Consider the following 14601-nt stretch of genomic DNA (forward strand, 5'->3'; position numbering starts at 1 on the left):
CTGAGGACGACAGAAATCATTGAAATTAATGCATGGATACAAACATTTAAAATCATATGCGTGTCAAAACAAAACGTTTGAGGAAAAAATACAGCCCTTTAACCCCTGTGTACCTTCTGGGTCTTTTTTGAATTTCATCTAGTGGAAGCGCTTGGTACTGCGGCCAAACAAAATCTTACTGAAGGCTCTTTTTTTGAGACGTCAACGTCAGGTTTGAAACACAGCTTGTTTAGATCGATGGCTCTGATTTTCTCACAGTTTTACAGTAAAACGTATTTTGTAAAATATATATTTCCTATAAAAATTGAAAATAGTATTTTTGTGCATTTCTCATTATACATGTAAAAGATAATACTTTTTTCAAGTCCACTTTTTAAAACTTTTTGTGTCATCTTTAAAAAGACCAAATTTAAGTCTCTTAATGCTCCAAAACATTCAAGATTTACGACTTAATTTCATTTTCAGGTCCATGCTCAAAAAGAATAAATGGATCATAACTAGCAGATATCTAATGCTGCGTTCACACCAAACGCGAATAGAGCGTCAAAATCGCATCTACGGCGTCTAGTTTGACGCGTGAACATTTTGAATGCATTCGCGGGTCCGCGGCGTATTGGACACGCGTTTGAAGTGAAATAGACACGCATTCAAGGCGCTCCAGGAGAAATGTGTCATAAAACACCACTCTGGCTCTTTTCATTTTCATTAAAAATATATATTAAACATTAATAGCCACACAAATGTGGTCCAGGCAACTCCTACATTATCTTCACTGCATGTATATTTAAATATCCTTAAAAAGTTAAGTTATGAAACTTCTCTTTGCTCTCAGTCAAAACGATTTGGCAGACAACAAATGATAGATTCATGAGAGCAAAGATCGCCCGTTAGATCCACACAAGACGAACCACTACAGGACATTAGAGCCAGCGGCAAACGTCAGAAGGACTAGCCGAGGAAGGGCTGCTCTCGCCGGGGTTAATGAGCGCTGAGTGCCCGGTGATCGCCTGGATCTCACAACTCCAAAAACACAAGATTTCTTTATAAATAAACCACAGATTTGAGCTTTAAACAACTACATTCTCACCTGAAAAAGTCTTAAAACTACATTTTGTGACACAATAGTAGTATTTTTAAATGATGCATGGTTTCTCATCACGTCACTTTACCACGTGACAGCAGCAAGCAGGCTCCTGATTGGTTAACGCGGAGCGAATTGACGGCAAAGTTCAAATTTTTCAACTCGGCCGTCAGACGCGAATTCGCTTCAAGCGCGTGAATGCACAAAAGCACCTCTCGCAAGACCTCCAGACGCACGTCAACGCGCCTTTCCATTGAATTAACATGGAAATCACTCGCGCCAGACGCTCTATTCGCGTTTGGTGTGAACGCAGCATTAGAGAGCAGCGTGGCTGATGTAAAGCCGACATACATGTATAATGTATATACTTTATATTTATTTTAATTAATTAGAAATCAGAAATAAACCTTTTGAAAATGTATTAAAAAATAAATATCTAAATAAAAAAGACTTACTTTAGATGGCAACGTCTTGATTCAGTAATTGTAATATTTTTCACAAATAAAGAAATTGTTAAGGAAGTAAACAGTGTAAGCAACAGGGCACTCAGCAGGCTAATCTGTAAGTTTGTGCGCACTGGGAATCATATTTTTTCAAATAAAGACAAGGTAACACGAATTGCTTAAAAGGTGTCATGAACTTGCTTTTTAAATTTTTTTATACTGTTGTCTGAGTTCAACTTATGACGTTCGTGTGGGTTTAACATTTAAAAACATCATAATGAATAAGCAATAGGCTATTTTCTGCCCTGGTTTTGAGGCTCTCTGAAATTGATTTTTTGATGGGCGTGCCGCACTGAAGACTTGAAAGTAAACGCCCACGGCTAGGATTGGATAAGATTTGCATATTTAATGAGCTTCAGCTACCCTCTGTACATGTGGAAATTATTTTGAAAGCGTGTGCGGAAACGCTCACAGGACTCGCAAAAAATCTTTATCAAAAAAACACAATGATTCATCTCTCATCCACCCGCGATTGATTGGAATGTTATTTTTGTATTACTTGGCCCGATCATCAGTGAATATAACCACGAACTGTACACACACACACACACACACGTGCGCAAGAAAGGAATGTTATTTCACTACAGCCCGTCGGCAGGCCGGTGATAGCCCGTCTGAAAAACACATTGCCCCGGGACGTTGGGCTTTGCGAGCACTGGCGTTACAAGTCCGAGTCTGATCACGAATGAACCAATAACACCTTCTCCAGCCTGTGACCGCGTGCTAAGGTATGTAATCAATAGATATCAACCGATCTGCAAACAATGCAAGACTAACACATATAAAAACATGTTTGTCGGATCCAATAGCCTATAGAAGGCACAGCATTGTGTTTTAATCTCAATATGTCTGCAAATCCAGTCTCAACCTGTATCTTGTTTACAATCGATTCTGCGGTGAATTGAAGCGAACAAACGCGCAATGTCTTACGTACGTGAGCTTGAACCGGCATGTTCATTATTGCTCGGTAGCGCGACCCGTTTAGCTCCACGAGTCGGTGGGCGGGCTTGAGGCGGTGCTTCTGCATTCTATGACGTCAGTGGTCGACATATTCTGAGATCTCTCGTTTTCTGGGCCTGGTGTCTATAAAAGCTTTTCTTTGACTAACGTCTAGGACGTTTTCAGTTCTGAAACCTACAGCATATTCTAATATCACGATTAACTTTTACATACCAAAGGCTCAAAGGAAAGTTGATTTCTCAATTCATCACCCCTTTAATTATTTACAGCATAGTGAAAATGACATGAATATGACAGTGGGCAACTAAATATAGGGAAGCATAGTTTGAAATGGAGGGTTTAAAGTTTGTTGATCGTGCGTCTCCAGTGAAGCTGAAATCGGATCAGTTCTCATGGACGACCGTCACAGCGCAGAGTAAAAATAAATAAATAATTCTGTCATTTTTGACCGCCACATGAAAAGCACCAGAGGTTTAATAAAATCATTACCTCTTGAGGTTTAATAATCACATTAGGCTGCATCACAATTCCTGTTTTCCGTCCCCGAATTTAAGACCTCTTAAAATAACCAATAAGACTTTTGTTGTACCATTTATAATGTTTTGAACTTTGTACGACCTTAAATGAGATCAAAGCTCTTGAGAGCGACCCATTCTTTCACAAATGTTTGTAGAAGCGCCTGCATGCCTAGTGCTTGAATTTACTTGACTTCCCGTGGCAATGGAAGTAATTGGAACACCTGAATTCAATGATTTGGAGTCAATACTTTTGGCAGTATAGTGTGCTGTTAAACAACAGTACAATCCACTGATAGCACTGTATTCTATAGCCTCGTATCCATTCCTGTCTATGCCGCTACCTTGATTAAGGTCTATTGTGCCCTTTGTTATGAAATGCTAAGATAACAGTTCATGAACAAACTTCCACAGCAAAAATGTGCAACGATACCTTTGCTAGTTCTGGGGTTTTGAAATTGATGATCTTCCCAAACTCTTTGGCATGAAACACTGACTTGACTCTCTCCTGTGAAAATCAGAACAAGATAAATTATGTTTCCATCTCCTTGTTTGAGAGACATTTCAATTGCATCAAACATGTCAGGCTATGATATTATTGGTTAATTCTTTGGTTAATACTGTGGTTAACGCTTTGACCCCGCCTACTTGCCCATGCTTACATCATCAGAAAAGAAAAACCCTTTCAGAGGTAGTGTTGAACTATTATGTAAGTGTACTTACACAGAAAGTACTGAGTAATACAAGTCAACTACTTGGGATTAATATGGGTTATGGTTATGTTTAGGATTGGGTTCAGGGTTAGTACCTGGTTATTATAGTAAGTGCACACTATAAAATAACGTGCACAATAAGACCAGGGACAATTATTAAGTAAAATACAGCTGCGAGCAGCAATTATCAGGGTTCAAGCGCTTTAAGGCCTTTAAGCACATATGCTCATAATATATCATGTTTTATTTAGCAAGCATGTTACCACTTAGATCATAAATACCATTTACAGCCAATACAGACAATTTACTAAGGAAAAATATGTTTTTTAAAGGTTTTTTTGACAGTTATTGTGCCACCTCTTGGTGTCCTCAGAGTGTGCCCATACATACGTGTGCCAAATTTGGTGTAAATATCTTATTTTGTTTTGAATTTATAGACACACAATTAAATGACCCATGGGCGACATTGATTGGATTTTTTGCCACTTCCTATCAAAATTTTGACATTTGGGCATTATTGTTTAGCTATCAACCTATGTTTTCAAATGTCCTGAAATCACATCGTTGCACAAACCATAAGGTAAAACTTGGAATGTCTGGTATCGGACTCTGCAAGGATTCAGGAGTCTAAGAAAGTGACTCCGGTGAAAAGCACTGGCTCCAAAATTGCCTAAGGCTCCTTCAGGGCATTGTGCCGATAGGCCTCTGTTAATACTCATCTAATAGAAGCTCAAATTTCATTGGCAGCCAGTGTACTTATAGACAGATACAGCACCTTGGACAAAGACACTGCATGCCAATTTTCAAGTCAATCGGACTAACGGTCATGTGGTTATAGCCATTTTCGTATTTTTTTCCTGTTATAGCGCCACCAAGTGGCCAATCGTCACAATTTTTTTCATGTGACCTCAGATTAAGCTTATACACATACTGTCTATCCCAAGTTTAGTTAAAATATCTTGTTCAGTTCACGAGTTATAGCCATTTTAGTAAAAGTGGCTCCCTCCCACTTCGAACGTTTTGGTGGCCCTTAGGGACCGTGAACCGAAATTGAAACTTGTTTTTTTATAACTATTGACAATCAGATTCCAGAGAATCTTGCTGCACTGGTCTGGCTCCGATCGGGCCAAAAACCTAGAACTAGTTGGCAAAAGTAGACTAAAATTATTATTATTATTATTATTATTATTTATATTTACATTTACATTTTTTTTTTAACAGAAAATTTCACCAGAAGGACGAGCAAATCTGAGGCATCCATTTTGTTTTTTCAGTGCTAAGCTGTGTGTATGCTAATGTACCTTAGCTTCTATCCGCAGTCTCCTGTCCTCCACGATCATGGGTGCTTTTGTAAACTCATCAAAGAGATACTGCCACTCACACGTCAGCTGCCCAAACGTGCCCTTAGTCACGAAAAATATTCCTCTGCAAGAGTCAAATCACACAGACAGTATAAGGAGAGGTAAACTTGATCCAATAGGACAGAACACACATTTATAATCATACAACTACATGCATTTGTACACTGTCAGTAGAAAATGTGTGCTATGTTCTGGGTGTTTGATTATATTCGCTGTATTGTTCATAATCCTCAAAATGACACATGATTTGGTACAATGTGGGAAAAGTTTATGCATCTATGTTTAATATACAGTATGGGGATATGATAAAGTGCCTATGTTTAATAGTTGGGGTTAGGTGTTTGTTGAGATTCCTGACCCCGAGTATGAGCAATACACAAATTAAATTTAAATGAAAGCTGAGAGATTTCTGTCCAGGAAACCAAAACTTAGAAGATTTGTCGTTAGAAGGAAGTCGTAAAATGAATCCATATGAATCGAACAGTTTAATCCAAGTCTTGTGAACAGAGATGATTACTTTATACGATAAACAGATTCAATTGAATTTATTCACGAATAAACAGACATACACAGAACGCATCACATGGTAAACACAGAAGCTTGTGTGTATGTGTGTTTATATGTGAATCATATACAGAGATCATGTTGGATTAAACTGCTCGTTTCATTGCATGATGCCTTTATGACCTTCATGATTATGATTTTACGATTTTCATTTTTGGGTGAACTATCCCTTTAACTTGCACATTGAGGCACTGTGCATAATAGTTGGATTCAAAGGTTTGCATTGCCTAAACTATTATTTAAGATATACACCACTCCTTTAATGAACTGAACTGTGAATGTGATTTGGACCGAGCTCAGTGTGTTTACAAGAAGGCTCTAGATTTTTAAAAGGACCACTCAAAAGGTATGAAGTAGAGATCCACCGATTAGTCAGAATGACATCTGTCGATGCTGATGCTAATAGATCGGTGGGAATGTCTTGAGATTTGATTCAAATGTTCGTATGCTGTCAAATGCTTGCGCTATAGACAGTAAGATAAGTAAAGTTAAGATAAGCCCATTGGACAAGATAAGATAACATTGGATTGGTAAGATAACCGTCGCTGAAAATATCAATATACTGTGTTACACAATTAAATTCAATAATGATTCATTTGTAAATATTTCAGGTAGGTCTACATGTCAACTTTTCTTAAAGGAATAGTTCACCCAAAAATGAAAATGATCCCATAATTTACTGATCTGGTCTGATCGTGCAGATAATTAAGCGATTCATCAGTGCACCCTTAGCATGAAGCAAAACCGTGGCGACATGCTTAACAGTACTTTTGTATGCCAGCCTAAAGTTAGATAAGTCCATTCATACCATTCTCATCTCCGTGCGTGCCATAACTCTGTCTGACACACCCACCTCTAGCCTAGCTTAGCACAAAGACTGGAGGTAAATGGCTCCAGCTAGCCTACTGCTCAATAAGTGACAAAATAACGTATAAAGAAAATAGGCTAACTTCCGTCAACATAATCAACGTGACAATCTGCTTGCACAGAGCGTGCTGGGGACTATTTTCAGGTGCTGCGTAATATCATTGCGCCACTGCACCCATAATACGGCAGCAAAGTTCCTTGATTATTACCAGGGTTGCCAACTTTTCAGTTCAGGTTGGAGTGAGATTTTTTTTGGTGAGGGGGTGGGGGGGATGGGGTGATGATATCGATTTCGATCTTGATTCAGTAGCAATTCATATGTATATATCCTACTGTACATATAAGGAAAAATAAGTTTGCCCTTTTAGCACTATTTTAAACTTTTCTTGGGTTAAATTATATTTGCTCACATTCATTAATATCCACTTGTGTGCGCTTATATAAGTATCATAAAACATATTAGGATGCAAGTTATAAACGTTTCAAAATTTCACAAATAAGTAAGCAGTTATGATCTGCAATACTTTTTTGAGCACCTAGACTAGATACATGTATATTTATTAAAGGTGAACTATGTAAGATTTTTGCAGTAAAATATCCAAAAGCCACAAGGCCAGTGTTATATATTTTGTTCAGTTGAGTACTTCGAATATCCCAAATGTTTCCAACTATTTGTAAATCGTGAGAAATTGCTATTTTAACCAAGGAACCGGGACGTGTGAGCTATGCGTTTGAGGGAGTCGCCTGTCGATTGCGCCATATCTGCGTTCTCCTCGGTTTCCGGTTTGATTTAGCAGAAACACTTTACTCTCACTGCAGTGTGAACAAGTGTCATAGCAGCCGCCGAGCGGACGTCATAACTTCCTTTTCAACACACTCAGAATTGAATTTTGTATTAAAACATTTTAAAAAAATGTAAACGCTTAGACTTTGTTTCATATCAAAAGCAGGTTTGGCAATTTGGCGTGAGATTTACTTGGGCAGAGTGAGTGCGTGAGACAGCCTGAAAGCCAAATGCGTGAGAGTTGGCAACTATCCATATCCATATCCTAGCCATATCGGTCTAGAAAATCACAACTTTTAATTTTCCGTCGGTCTTAGTACACATTGTATCAATACACATCACAACGTAAATAGGAAAATGTTGGCGTTATTTTGTCACTTATTGAGCAGTAGGCTAGCTGGAGCCATTTACCTCCAGTCTTTGTGCTAAGCTAGGCTAGCAGTGGGTGCGTCAGACAGAGTTATGGCACACACAGAGATGAGAATGGTATGTATGGACTTCTAACTCTGGGGGATACGGTGAATAAGCTAAAGTCCCAAAAAGTCGGCGTGTTCCTTTAAAACCAGCATTCCCCTTCATCTAAGTGTGCTCATGTGACATATTGCTCATGCAAAACGAGGGGTTTATATAAATCCACCTACCTTTTAGTGATCATCAGGAAATCTGATTCGTTCACCTTAGCATGAGCAAAGTACCTGTACTTGGCAAAGCGTCCATTTTCAATACTCTACAAACCAAACGGAGAAACCAATTAATATATAAAAATACAATCCTGTGAACTTCCACACAGAATCATGTTCTGACATTTGAGGACCTGAAATATGGTGATGGGGTGGGTATATGACACAAGAACTGATGAAAATTCATATTCTGTATCACACTAGTTTAAAACCTTTAAAAACCAACTCAACTGTACAATATTTTAGCTCTGAGTGTCTGTGCACTTCGACATTGCCTATTTGAACGTGTTCTGGATCCAAGAATGCAAAATGTCGAGAATTTCCCTAGTAAAAAGACTTCAATGCAAAACGTAAGCAAAGGTTCAGTCATGATGTTTTCTAGAAGACTAAAGTCACAGCACACACCCCTGATCCAGCGCCCGGTGTACTTTGTGCCAAATAATTTTGCAATGCATAGTGGGATTGATGAGTGTGGAATGGGTTAATGATGAAAAACGCACTTGGAGACAGACTTTATTCAGGAGAAATGACAGATGATGGTGGGGGACAAAACATCTGATGGAATTAAACCAAGATTCCTGATCATAAAACAGCAATATTTACATGTAATTTTTGCACGCTAACTACTTAAACATTGTAAATGATATAGATGCAAATTACACAATCAGACTGAATATCTATTGAACTCATATGTAAGCTGATTGTCCTCATCCTCATCAGTGTCAGAGCTACTCCACTGAGAGAAGGCCGCTCTTTTCTGTGAACATGACAAGAGAGGAGAGCTGCGGTCAGTACAGCCTGTCAAATACTCCACTAACACTACAAGTAAGGTACAACAGGGCTAAAGGTGCACCGGGGTAAAAGTGCATTTGACTTTATTCTCTTTTAAACAGCTAGATGGCAAATCCAGCACAGCACTTTTCATAATAACCGATTTTCAAGATGCACATGGAAATTTGGCTGATTGCAGTCAGCAACGCAAAGATGATTCTGTGCTCATTTGATCTAATATTTAATGTTTGATCAAATGTTGAAGATTTATGTAGCATCGATATATTTTGAGACAAAGGTCTTGTTAATGATTTTCAGTTTTGTTCAAGGTGATTAAAGCATCCGTTTTTCAATAACGGAAGAATATGTAAAAGTATGGTATTCGGGGCTAAAGACAATTTTTAACATGTTAATAAACAGCTGACTGACTTTTCCATTTGTTGACATCACATGGTTAGATTCAGATTGGAAATATCATATATTAAGTTGGGTGTCCACCTTATGATAATCTCTAATTTTAAATATAATGGTTTCATTATAAATATAATCATATGATATAATAAAATTGATTTATTTGTTACTATTGTAAAGCTTTATAAAATTATCACGGGATCTCATTCAATGCTTTCAGAATCTTAAAAAATCTTAATGATTTTTGATATTTAAAATGAACATTTATGACAATAAATTTTTATGAACAAAAATGTATTCTTTTAATTATCAAAATAAACCAAAAAGTGGTTGTTTTAAACAAGTATTAACTTAAACATTATTCAAATCATTTTTTTATTTTTTATTTATTTATTTACTTTTTTTTTTTTAAGTATTTGTAAAAGGCCCATCTCATACATTTATAAGATTTTTAAACAAAATCAACCACTTTTATGATTTATTTTCACACTAAGGGCCCTATTTTAACGATCTAAGCGGATGGTCTGGTGCATTTAGGGCCAGACGCCAGACGCGCATGGTCTAAAAGGGTTGGGTGTGTTTTGGGCGTAATGTGCAATAAACCAATCAGTCTCTCATCGCCCATTCCCTTTAAAAGCCAGTTGTGCTCGCACCATGGAGGATCCATTTACATGGAGGAATTTGTGAGTGGAAAGACTGAACATTTCTCCAGAGAGGAATCCTTTTATTTATAATATTTAAAAATGTGTGTGCGCTGCTGCGTGTCCCTGTGTGTGTAATAAGCAGAGTGTACGCGCCTTGTGCACCCGCCTATAGACGCATATTACTAACACACTCTTTAGCAAAATAGCAACGCACCAACAATGCGCCTGAACACACCTGGTTTTCAGACCAGCACGCCCATGGGCGAACAGGTGGGCGAGAGTGCATTTTCTATGTAAACAACGTGTCGCTGGATGTGAAAATGATAACTGCGTCTGGCTGAAACTAGCAAAAAACACTTGAGTCACGCGAGCCTGGCATTGCATTAAGGCAGGTGTATTTAAGGGCCCTAAAATCTGTTGCTCCATCAATGTTAAATAAAAACATACATATTTTTTCTGCAATTACACTAATGAAAAGCACATTTTTCTTAAGGTTTGCCTTTAGCCCTGTTGTACCCTACATCTAACACCACTGAGGCGAATATCTGCAACTCTCACAAGCTACACACCACATCACAACTGGACAAAGATGAAACTTTCTAGAGCGCACGTGTCGACCACCGGCGTTCCGGTATACTTTGAAAGGTAGCATGCGTGTTAAAAAACTAAGTATACTTTGGGATTTAAGGGAACAGCAACGACTCAGAGTAAATGCAAATGCTCATCTGGATCTGTAACAAATGTCAAGTTTTCATCAATGATCTGGCATCCATAGAGTAGTTTAATAGTAAAGTTTTACACATGCATCCTGTGGAATCTTTCTGCTCCAATTCAAAACAGCGCATACAGTAACTATGAACACCTGCACATCTGAAGATAAAATTCCAAACCCTTTGGTCCTTGTTAGTCTTTTTGCTTCCTTCTGTGTTTTGGATTCTGGGTATAATGTTTCTTAAGTAGTTTAACCAGCAAGACTTCCTTGGTCAACCAGCTTCGCTAGAAAGACTGGTCTGTTGACCAGCTTCACCGGCTATGGTTTGCACAATCTAGACTAACATGAAACCACCACTAACCAGTGTAAACCAGCCTGGACAAGCATGAAAACTCGTGCTGGTCTAAGCTGGTTGTTTAATGACAGCGGTGGGTGTTTAAGATAATGGCAAAGCATTTTGGAGCAAGAAACAACTGCAAATAATTTAGAAATCATGTTATTGTGTAAATATACTACACACCGTCTTAATATGTACTGTATATGTTATGTAAAGGTGTCTGGGATGATGACATGGATATATTACCAAGATATTATGTTTAAATACAGGTTTAAATAAATAAATGAGGGATGCACAATATATCGGCCACCATATCGGTATCAGCCGATATATGTACATTTTTAATGTTGTTTTTTATTTTATTTTGCAGATATATTAAAGCAGATCAATAATGTATTATTTCCTTCCTCTGAGACACTTCAGATGCGAACAGTTTCGCCATGATGGGTTTGAATTGCTAGAAATATGATTGAAATCACTTCAAAAAGGGAAATATAGTTCAGTGCAACATGTGCAGCGCAATCATATAGCCTAGATAAAATTATAATGAGAACATCATAATTGTGTTCTTGGCGCATGGATTTAATGGTGAAACTTTTATTTTTGTAATTAGACTCTCAAAAATTATATACCAAGTTGGATTTAGATTTATCAATATATTTAGATTTGTCAAAATATCGGTGCATCCCTAAAATAAATATTAAATATGCACACTACTGTTCAAAAGTGACAGTAAAGACACTTTACATGTAACAAAATATTTCTTTTTCAAATAAAAACTGTTCTTTTAAACTTTCTATTCATCAAAGAATCCTGAAAAAAAAATCCACAACAACTGTTTTCAACATTGATAATTATTATAAATGTTTCTTCAGCATCAAATAATCATATTAGAATGATTTCTGAAGGATCATGTGACACTGAAGTAATGATGCTGAAAATTCAGCTTTGATCGCAGGAATAAATTACATTTAAAATACATTCAAACATAAAAAAAAAAGTTATTTGAAATTGTAATAATATTTCAAAATGTTACTGTTACTCCTGTATTTTTGATCACATAAATGCAGCCTTGGTGAGCAGAAGAGACTTACTTTTGACCTGTAGTTTAGATCTCTCAAATATTTACCATTTTCAACTACCATTTAGCATGTTTGCAGTTTATTTAAATAGTGTTGTTTAAAGATTTGAGTAGAAATACAAAAGAACAAATATTGCAATATGTAATTATTTTATTCTATTATTTGTTGTTTTAGTCTGCTGTCTCTGCTGAACATGTTGTCATCTGCCCATTTCCGTTGTCTTTTATCATGCGCCATTAGAACATTTTGAATGCAATGCCACTATCTTGAACAGCAGGAGTGTGTGGGAAGTGTTAAGCGTCACCTGCAGCATCTGGCTGCCGAGTCCCTCTCTCTCCTTATACGGCCGGATGACTCCATCCTCATGGAAGAAACGAGGAGGACGTAAACTCTCCACATCCTGAGACGTCTCTGCGGCTCTGAATTCAAATCAAGCCAGAAAATGCGTCACAATCATGGAAGATTCTTTCCCGAACAATAAACACAGACACATAGACATATTCAAACACCTTTTGATGCCTTGAAAGGTGCTGCTGGCCATATCAATGATGCCCCCTGTTGGTCTGGTCAGAGCTCCAACCAAGCCTTTGCCCACACCCTTAAAGAACCCCGCCGCTCCTTCCTTTTGTGCTCCTACAGGAACACACACACACTCATGACATGCCTATCAGACTGAACACACAGGTAACTGACACTGAAATACTGTGATACAGCTGTTGACACTGAAATAACCCAACAGCTGGTCAGTAGCTTTACCTTTTATTGGTTTAGTCACGATGCCCGTGATGCCGCTTACAAAACCCTGAGTGATAGAGATCATATTCACACACACACTTCACAAACAATCAAAATATAATTACTGCAGTGAAAGCAAAGTTTGACTTGTAGGCGGTCAATCAATTACATTTTTAGGTCCCACATTATACTAGGTGTGTTTAACTACTATTTAAAGGGGTGGTTGATTATGATATCACTTTTTTTAACTTTAGTTAGTGCGAAATGTTGCTGTTTGAGCATAAACAACACCTGCAAAGTTCAAAGCAAAGGGAGAAATCGCTTTTTAAGGACTATAACAAACGGCTGGTAGGGACTACAACGAGCTTCTTCACGGATTAGTGACATCAACTACGTTTCAAAACCAAACACACACGAGATGTGACAAGGAAACAACGCGAGATCGCGTCAGACTGGAGTTCTCGCGCGAGACTGGAATTTAGGGCTGGTCCGAATACCATTTTTTTGAGCTTCGAAGCTTCAGTAGTAATCAACATCGAATATTCGAAGCTTCGGAGGGAGGGGGCAGAACATATTCTTCTCTCTAAAGGCAGGAATCTGGAGAAGCGGCGCACCTCACGCGGGCAGGGCTTATATGCTCCGAGAACGGACACTGCACTAGTGATACAAAACACACAGGTCTCACTCAGGTTCCAGTTTTGATATATTATAGTAGTAAAAATCTATTTGGTCAGTTAGAGAACAGATTAACTACAATTGTTTTCTCCAAAAAATGTTTTCAAAGCGAAATGTAAAAGTGCCTATTTAAGGAAGTTTGTCATTGTACTGTTTTGTTGTTGTGTTTTTCATTAAGAATAGTTATAGCTAATAAACCCACAATTCAAACAACCCGCCCCCGAATTGGCAAACCGAAAGTAAACTGCGCTGTGTTGAAAAGTAAAGAAGCACTGTAATGTGGAAATTTTCTCACCGTCACATCCCTAACGCTAAGAAGCAAATATATTTATGAAGTATAACAAGGTTAGGTTCCTATTCAACTGTCCATCCTATTAAAAACTGCTGGGCTATAAAATAATTTAAAAAAAGAAAAGAAAAGAGTATTGTATTTTGCCAGATTTTATAGCGTAAACATATGCAAGCACGAATGAGAACCGTGTTGAGGGGGATGCCAGGTGTGCACGAAAAAACAAAACAAAAACAAAAACAATATTCGAATCCCAAATTTGAAAATCGAATACCAACCCCTCGAACGAATATTCTAATATTCTGGTCCAGCCCTACTGGGATTGTCAAAATATAGACTGCAAAAATTGCGATCCAAATTGTCTGTGCACTGATTTGCAGCAAAAATGAGAAAAAGAAAAAAAGATTATGGAGGAAATGGTTGGAGACACAGGGAGTAATGATAGTGTTCTGCAAAGAGAGTTGGAGGTAAATAAATCATTTTACAATGTGCTGCAGTTGCGGCTGGTCAAGCAAATGTTTGTGCTTTTGTTTCGGTTTGATATAATTGTAAAGATATTAAATAAAATACTGATATTCTGGTCTATAACTCCTCCCTGAACCTCCTGCTGCCCTGTATCTTGCTCTCTCATTGGCTGTACGTCATCACCAATGTCATTTTCAGTCAAAACACATTTCACAAAGCAGGATTTTGAATCGCTGACAGGTCAAGATATTTAGCAAGATATCTAGCGTCTTTGATCATTCACACTGCGTGATTGTCACTCACGTGCACGAGCACCGATTTGCCTATGATTTCGGGCATTTGTCTGCGATTCGGCAAGACCTGTCGTAGAGTCAAAATCGGGCCTAAAATCAGGCAGTGTGAACTCGGCATAACAGTACTAACAGTTTTCTCCAGCGCAAACCCTCTTGTGG

At 37.9% G+C, this 14601-nt stretch overlaps 1 protein-coding gene across 2 annotated transcripts in view; it reads right to left on the reverse strand.

Moving 5' to 3' along the window:
• The window catches only part of vps13a (vacuolar protein sorting 13 homolog A), a 115832-nt gene that overhangs the window by 1261 nt on the left and 99970 nt on the right, over nt 1-14601 (reverse strand). For both annotated transcript variants that reach the window (XM_079827174.1, XM_079827173.1), the window contains 6 exons: nt 12742-12787; nt 12495-12618; nt 12290-12404; nt 7990-8075; nt 5074-5197; nt 3493-3567 (listed from right to left, as the gene is read on the reverse strand). In XM_079827174.1, the coding sequence (XP_079683300.1) occupies nt 3493-3567; nt 5074-5197; nt 7990-8075; nt 12290-12404; nt 12495-12618; nt 12742-12787 (570 nt within the window). The remainder of the gene's footprint in view (nt 1-3492; nt 3568-5073; nt 5198-7989; nt 8076-12289; nt 12405-12494; nt 12619-12741; nt 12788-14601) is intronic.

This window comes from Gobio gobio (genome assembly GCF_949357685.1).
Source record: "Gobio gobio genome assembly, chromosome: 10".
Taxonomy (NCBI): Eukaryota; Metazoa; Chordata; class Actinopteri; order Cypriniformes; family Gobionidae; genus Gobio; species Gobio gobio.